Source organism: Mizuhopecten yessoensis, unplaced genomic scaffold (assembly GCF_002113885.1).
Source record: "Mizuhopecten yessoensis strain PY_sf001 unplaced genomic scaffold, ASM211388v2 scaffold10563, whole genome shotgun sequence".
Classification (NCBI taxonomy): domain Eukaryota; kingdom Metazoa; phylum Mollusca; class Bivalvia; order Pectinida; family Pectinidae; genus Mizuhopecten; species Mizuhopecten yessoensis.
This window is the reverse complement of record NW_018408609.1, coordinates 51,589-59,967: the sequence shown is the minus strand read 5'-3', so window position 1 is coordinate 59,967 and position 8,379 is coordinate 51,589. Positions and strand designations below refer to the sequence as shown.

At 38.4% G+C, this 8,379-nt stretch overlaps 1 protein-coding gene across 1 annotated transcript in view; it reads left to right on the top strand.

Moving 5' to 3' along the window:
* Nucleotides 1-24: 24 nt before the first annotated feature.
* LOC110461075 overlaps nt 25-8,379 on the top strand; it is a 36,228-nt gene continuing 27,873 nt past the window's right edge. Inside the window, exons 1-3 of the mRNA XM_021514360.1 lie at nt 25-354; nt 500-686; nt 7,419-7,519. Of these exons, the coding sequence (XP_021370035.1) occupies nt 25-354; nt 500-686; nt 7,419-7,519 (618 nt within the window). The remainder of the gene's footprint in view (nt 355-499; nt 687-7,418; nt 7,520-8,379) is intronic.

Here is an 8,379-nt window from a genome sequence, read left to right as displayed (position 1 = left end):
TCGAAAAATTTGTTTTTAACAGACATGCAACATGCAGGTAAATGCCTGGATGCAAGACTGATACAGTTACTCCAGAGCATCGGTTCTGAAAATACAGGAGCAGATCCAAACACAGAAGGTGACAAATCAGCCCAAACTGCTTCAAATTCTGATGAATTTGACAATGATGGTCAACAAAATGCAGGACATGCAAGACCGATACAGCCACTCGACAGCACCGCTTCTAAAAATACAGGAGCAGATCATGTTGATCTACAAAACTTAGGACCTAGTACTCCTGCCAATTCCAATGAAGCTGTCTTGAAGACTCTTAGAAATTTGATTAAAGTTCCCTTAGCAGATCGCGATTATACAGTAAGTATATAGTTACATAATTGCAACAATACAAAATTGTTCAGAAAATATTTAGAATGAATTCTTCAGATATAAAAATGAAGGAAAGTGAAAAGGTGATGTCTTGTGACACAATTTATATGACTTTGATCTGTTTTGTTTGCAGAAGCTTGGAGAGTTGTGTGTGTGGGACTTTGCAGGACACTTTGTATTCTACACAACCCACCACACGTTCCTGACCCATCGGGCTGTGTATCTACTGGTCACCAGGCTTGACCAAAACATCAACGACACTGTAAACAATGACCAATGCTTTATTGACGCCACCGGCTGCAAGGAAATGAAGATCAAAGGTGAGTATTTCCACACAGACTGTGCCTCTGTAACAAACTTAACATGCATAAAAGTAATATAATTTACATACCATATTATGAGGGCTGCATAATACAGTTGGTAGTGTGTTCAGTAGTAAATGTGGGTCCTACAGGTGGTGGAATGTGGTTGTATCCTTACCCTTGTTGTTAAGCTCCTTGTGGCTAGAGCGGAATACATTATGGTCTGAATTAGAACACCTTTGTTAGGGCCCCGTATCGGAGATACGGGTGCCCTATAGTAATCACTCTGTCTGTCTGTCTGTCTGTCCGTCCACAAATTTTGTTCATGGCTGATAACTTTGTTATTTATTAACCGATGTACATGAAAGTTGGTCAAGATGTTCAGTTCACGAAAATACACATTGAGGTAAAAAGTCAAGGTCAAGGTCAAGGTCATTAGGCTCAAATGTCAAGGTCAAATTTTACATCTTTTCACTGAAAAATATTTTGTTATGACATTATGAAGCAAAGTTGATCAGAATTAAACAAGGAGTCAACTGACCAAAGGTCAAGGTCATCGGGTCAGGGGTCAAGGTCAAATTTTGTACCTTTTCCCTGATGAACATTTTGTTAAGACATTATGAAGCAATGTTGTTCAGAACTTAACACAGAGTCAATTGACCAAAGGTCAAGGTCACAGGGTCAAAGGTGAAGGTTAAATTTTGTACCTTTTCCCTGATGAACATTTTGTTATGACATTATGAAGCAATGTTGTTCAGAACTTAACACAGAGTCAACTAACCTTAGGTCCAAGTTATGGGGTCAAAAGGGTCAAGGTCAAGTTTTGTATTTTTCACTGATTTTTGTTATGATATTGAGAAGCAAAGTTGGTCGGAATTAAAGAATATGTCAACTGACCAAAGATCAGGGTCACTGGGTTAATGGTCAAGGTCATTTAGGTCCAAAGGTCAAAGACAAAGTGGCTTTTGGTGGAGGAGGTATATAAAGTTAAATAAAACAAATCAAAGCTAACAAATTAGTATTTCACCAGTATTTACATTTCTGTTAGCCAAGCAAATATGGAAGTGGAAGGAAACAAGACTCACATTTTGCTTCCTTGCGATTCTTTTTGAAGTCCAAATGTCAAACGTTAAGCTCAGCTATATGGGTAGATTGCTTCTTGATGATTATGTCGGATATATTGCCACAAGACGGGGCCCTTACTGACCTGTCAGTGTTCTAGTTACATTCAGCATGTGCCTGACGGGAGGTGCCAAAAGGGGAAAATTTGCAAAAAATTCAACAACCTTCTTCTTCAGACCCAGATATGCTAGAAATAAAACCTCTTCGTTAGAGAGAGGTCAAAAGGTGTTTTATCACAACTGTGAATTCAATTACATGAGGTCATCAATTGGGGAAGGCATAATTAACTATTTTATAATATATTATTATTATTTTACATTTTATGCTGCCTGAAAAATAGCCACCGCTTTGTTGATCACAGGGTCCGAAGGACCAAGGTGAGCTTATGCCATATCGTGGCGTCCGTCGTCTGTACGTCAACAATTTCTTTAAACGACTTCTTCTTCTAAACCACTTATTGGAATTCAACTTAATTTGACTTGAAGCATCCCTAGCTGGTGGTGATTTAAAATTGTACAAATGGTTGGGCTGACCATCCAGGGGGCTGAGAGGTGGGGCCAAAAGGGGGTAATTTGGCTATATTTCCTCAAGCGACTTCTTCTTTCCAACTAAGAGACGGATATCAGCCATATTTGACTGGAAGCATCCCTAGGTATTGGGGATTCAAAATTGTACAAATGGTAAGGCTGACCCCCCAGGGGGCTGAGGGTCGGGGTCAATTTGGCTATATTGCTTGAAGCGACTTCTTTCACTGGAACTAAGAGATGGATATCAACCATTTTTGACTGGCAGCATCCCTAGGTAGTAGAGATTCAAAATTGTACAAATGGTTGGGCTGACCCCCAGGGGGCTGAGGGGCAGGCCAAAAAGGGGGCAATTTGGCTATATTGCTACAAACGAGTTCTTATGCACTGGATATCAATCATATTTGATCAAAAGCATTCATGGCAGGCTGAGGGGCGGGGCCAATTTGGCTATATTACTATTAACGACTTCTGTAAAACTATGCCATGGGTATGGATCATATTTGGTAGGAAGGGATTCAAAATTTACAAATGGTTGGGCTGACCCACCAAGCTAAGTGGTGGGCCAAAGATTTATTACTTGGAAATGGTTGAGATCCCCACCGTATAACCATACATACAATTGCTGAGTATAAAGAGAAGAATGCACATTTGCTTCCAGGATGGCTCTAGACCGCCCCACCCTTGGAGACATAGTCCCTGAGTCATAACTTTGAAACAGTTGAGATCCCTATCCCAGAACTATATATACAAATGCTGGACATAAAGAGACCAATGCAGTCATGATATTAGAATAGACCCTGAGGTCTGACCAAACCCCTAGGGACCTAGTTTCTTAATCACAGCTTGGAAACAGTTGTTATCCCCACCCTATAATCACATATACAATTGCTGAGTATAAAGAGATGAATGCACATATATTTCCAGGATGGCCTATGGGTCTGCCCCCACCCTTGGTGACTTAACCCCTGGGTCATAACTTCAAAATGGTTAAGATCCTCACCCCAAATCTATAAATACAAATGCTGGGCAAAAAGAGACGAATGTAGTCATGATATTAGACTTGATCCTTGGGTCTGGCCACAAGGCTAAGGACCTAGTTTTTGAGTCACAGCTTGAAAATAGCTGAGATCGATCCCCACCCCATAACCATACATAAAACTGCTGGGCATGACAAATCTAATACAGACATACTACAAGAATTGGTATTGGGGTCTGGCATATTCCCTTGGATCTCATTTGGAGAATATTTTGCCATGATTGCTTAAATACCCAGGTGAGCGATACAGGCCCTGTGGGCCTCTTGTAATATGTAAGTATTATTAGCTCACCTGGCCCGAAGGACCAAGTGAGCTTATGCCATGGTGCAGCGTCCGTCCGTCCGTCCGTCCGTCCGTCCGTCGGCCAGCCGGNCAGTAACATGCTAGAATGAAGGGCTACCAGGTTTGTTCAAATGAATGACCTTTACTTATATTCAAGGTCACAGGGGTCAAATATGTTAAAAACCTTTGAACAACTTCTCAATAACCAAAAGGCCTATGATGATGCTATTTGGCCAGTAGTATGCTGTGATGAAAGGCTACCAAGTTTGTTCAAATGAATGACCTTCGTCCATTTTCAAGGTCACAGGGGTCAATTGTCTTAAATCTTTATACAACTTCTTCTGAATAACAAAGAGGCCAAGGCTAATAATATTTGGCCAGTAACATGCTAGAATGAAGGGCTACCAGGTTTGTTCAAATGAATAACCTTTACTTATATTCAAGGTCACAGGGGTCAAATATGTTAAAAAACCTTTAAACAACTTCTTCTCAATAACCAAAAGGCCTATGATGATGCTATTTGGCCAGTAGTATGCTGTGATGAAAGGCTACCAAGTTTGTTCAAATGAATGACCTTTGTCCATTTTCAAGGTCACAGGGGTCAATTGTCTTAAAAATCTTTATACAACTTCTTCTGAACAAAGAGACCAAGGCTAATGATATTTGGCCAGTAACATGCTAGAATGAAGGGCTACCAAGTTTGTTCAAATGAATGACCTTTACCTATATTCAAGGTCACAGGGGTCAAATATGTTAAACAACTTCTTCTCAATTACCAAAAGGCCGATGATGATGCTATTTGGCCAGTAGCATGCTGTGATAAAGGGCTACCAAGTTTGTTCGAATGAATGACCTTGACTTTTATTCAAGGTCACAGGGGTCAAATATGTTAAAAACCTTTAAACAACTTCTTCTGAATAACTAAGAGGCCTAGGATAATGATATTTGGCCAGTAATATGCCAGGATGAAGGGCTACCAAGTTTGTTCAAATGAATGACCTTTACTTATTGTCAAGGTCACAGGGGTTAAATATGTTAAAAACCTTTAAACAACTTCTTCTCAATAACCGAAAGTCTTAGGATGATGATATTTGGCCAGTAGCATGCTGGGATAAAGGGCAACCAGGTTTATTCAAATGAATGACCTTTACATATATTCAAGGTCACAGGGGCCGATGATATTTGGTCATTAACAGGCTGGGATGAAGGGCTACCAATTTTGTCAAAATGAATGACCTTCGCCCATATTCAAGGTCACAGTGGTCAATATATGTTTAAATCTTTAAATGACTTGTTCTGTATAACCAATAGGTCCAGGGTTATGATATTTTGCCAAACGCATGCTGGGTTGGAAGACTTTAAACTCTGTTCAACCTAATGTCCTTGTTCGACATTCAAGGTCACAGGCGTCATATGTTTAAATCTTTTAATAGGCTCTTATGAATCAAACACTGATATTCTTCCTGTAGCTGCATGTTAGTCCACTTTTAAGATTACAAGTGTGAGATTAATACCAGATTCAGGCCCATTGGGCCTCTTGTTTTACATTTTATGCTACCGGAAAAATTGTCACTGCTTTGTCCATTTGCCCATTTATCCAAATCTTTTGCCAAAACCATAACATCTGACTTGCAGAAGATAGCTCCATGAAATAGAGTGATTTATGTAGGTTGGAAAGGTGGTGTGACAATATTATATACCACTTTGGGGTCTGTATGTCGAAGATCACATTGAAGTCACATTATATTTCAATCTTGGTGAACTGTTCAGGGAGCAAATCCGTCAGTTTTACTGATTTTCTTGTTCCTGAGCAATACCAGCTATATATTATATATATATACCCCTAATAATAATAATAACAAAATAACATTTATTTATACAACATTTATATAGCGCCCTATATAATTTGTAAAATTACTCTAAAGCGCTTTATAAGTAATGGTTATAATTGTGAAAACAAAAAACAAAGGCTTACAGTCACTTTAATACATTTAAACAAGCAATGTACACATAATTGAACAAATAATAGGGTGGCTTTACATCTTTGCAAGGATTCTAAAACGCAGACGTGAAGAGGTAAGTTTTGATGTCCCTCTTGAACTTGGCCAGGGTATTTGACTTCCTAATAGCAGATGGTAAGCTATTCCACAATGTAGCTGAAACCCTCCCAAAGCATCTGTTTCCGTAGGTCACAGTACAAGATTTTGGGACACACAACAAAGATTCTGACTCCGATATAAATATAATATATATGTTGGTCACTCAAATATATCATTTTGTCTGGGAATCCATGGTTTACAGACTTATTAGGATTATATGTAATATCTGTTTGGTCTTTTGTCCAGTTTTGTTATATTTCATTCCACATATGTATACGAACACTTTTTTGAAGTTTTCCCATTCAGAATAAAATCTATAAAAAACACCATAATAGATGCTGCTAATCCTCCAGTGCCATTGGCACCTTTATTATGTCCCATCATAACATCAAACAACGATTGCATTACAACTCAAGTAATGGATGTATAAGGCCCTAAGACCTCTTTTTAATTTTCAATATTTCACAAAAGGTACGATACAGATCTTTATCATCTATATACTACTTTATACCACCTACTGGTAGCATGATACATTCATTATCATGGGTTGCCAGTATGAGAATACTTAACAAGAGATCCCAGAGGGATCTTGGCGTCCACCTTTGTACCATCTTTATTAGTTCTTTGTCAGTCGATCTTTTCTCTTCTTTCCTCTAATCTGTTTGGTCGAGTCATGCTAATGGTAAATGCACCTTGAGGTAACTTTTGATCAAAACTTAATACTGATGTGTATGAAAGCCAACCTTCAAAGTGAGTTTGTCATTTCACATATTTACTAGTACAGTACTTAATGTGAAAGAAATAGAATCGATCATTGCAGTATTAGAAATATCTGTTTAGTTCTTCTTTTAATCCATTTTATTTTTATGATCAGTCTCAAAATATAACATGCACAACGAGGGATCAAGGGGAACCTACATATAAGATTTGAGAAAGATCCCTCTGGTGCTTCTTGAGAAATAGCGATAACAAACTTTCACTATCAAAATCCAAGATGGCTGCCTGTCGGCCATGTTGTTTATCCGATCAGTCTCAAAAGTTGCCCTGCACAGCTTAGGACCAAGGGGAACCTACATATAAATAAAATTTGAGAAAGATCCCTCTGGTACTTCTTGAGAAATACTGATAACAAGAATTGTTTGAGGATGGACGGCGGACCACAGACGGACCACGGACGCAGGGTGATTTGAATAGCCCACTATCAGATGATGGTGCGGTAAAAAGAAGTTGAAAATGACTTGAAAATGGATTAATGTTTGTTCGAGACTGAGGATCGATCATTAAGCCTAGGCCTATAGCAAGTTATTTGAAAAATACAGTGTTTAGTTGGCTTTTTATAAATGGAGAAATATTAAAGAAAGCAGTATTACATAGAGCATAAACAGATTATCACAAAATTATTTTCAGGTTTTGTTGCGTGAAATTTTCTTATCACTCACACGTTGATAAAATCTTTATTTTATTTTATTTTATCTACAAACTCACATTGGTCATTCGTTCTGCATTTTCACTTTTGAGACTGATTAAAAAGCTCAAGATTACTGCCAGATGCATGTCTTTTGATTTTGACAGCTGAATTTTGATATTTCTCCGAAAGTAGCAGGGGAATCACTTCAAAGTTCTAGATTCCTCTTGATTTGTAATTACAATATATAAATAATAAACCAATATCTTTTATTGCAGATTTTGTATCGTACTGGATGAACTCTGTCCACCTATACAGCGGTGCTGCTGAGCACCTGCCGCCTGTGATACTTGTGGGAACACACCTGGACAAGGTTGAGGTAACCCTTTGTTGCTCACATCTATAAACGTTATAGAAATCACTGTCTGTGTGTTGAATAGTTGTGTAGTGATATATATTTGTCATGATCTCCTCTCCTCTCGACTTAAGCTGACATCTACTAAATAACCGAAATACATTAGTTAAAGTCTGATAAATATCCCAATTTAAAACTTCTATGACACATAAATGTTAGTGCATGATGCTTAAATAAAATCAAACTTGGAAAATGGCATTTGGACTGGGTTTTGTTATTAGTCATAAATAGACGATTATTTTCATATTCAATATAAATCAATGTTCATTCTCCTCCAGGCTGAAGGGGCCATTTATTTGAGAAAAATGATGGGAGAATTATGCAAAATATGAAAAATATTGATTCCCAATCTCAGATATTTTGCAATCAGCTTTAGTAGGGCAGACTGAAGTACATAACATAAAAACATTACATCAATTCATTATAGGGGGTATATTGGAATCACTCCTACTGACCAACTGTTCGCAATATTGTGTCAAGCATATCTTAGAACTACCGAAGTGATTTCTATCAAATTTAGCATATTTCTTCCCTGTGATATGATATTGTGCCCTTTTGATCGTCATGTAATTTGGTTAAAATTCCTTCAGTGTGATGTCGTTTTTAGCTCACCTGGCCCGAAGGGCCATGTGAGCTTATCCCATGGTGCAGCGTCCGGCGTCCGGCGTCCGTCAACTTTTTCCTTTAAAATGCTACTTGTCCTGAATGGCTCAGAGGATTTTGACCAAATTTGGTCAGGAGCATCATTGGCCAAAGGGTTCTCAGTTTTGTATAAACGGAGGGTATAACCCCCCTGGGGGCAGAGGGGCGGGGCCAAATAGGGG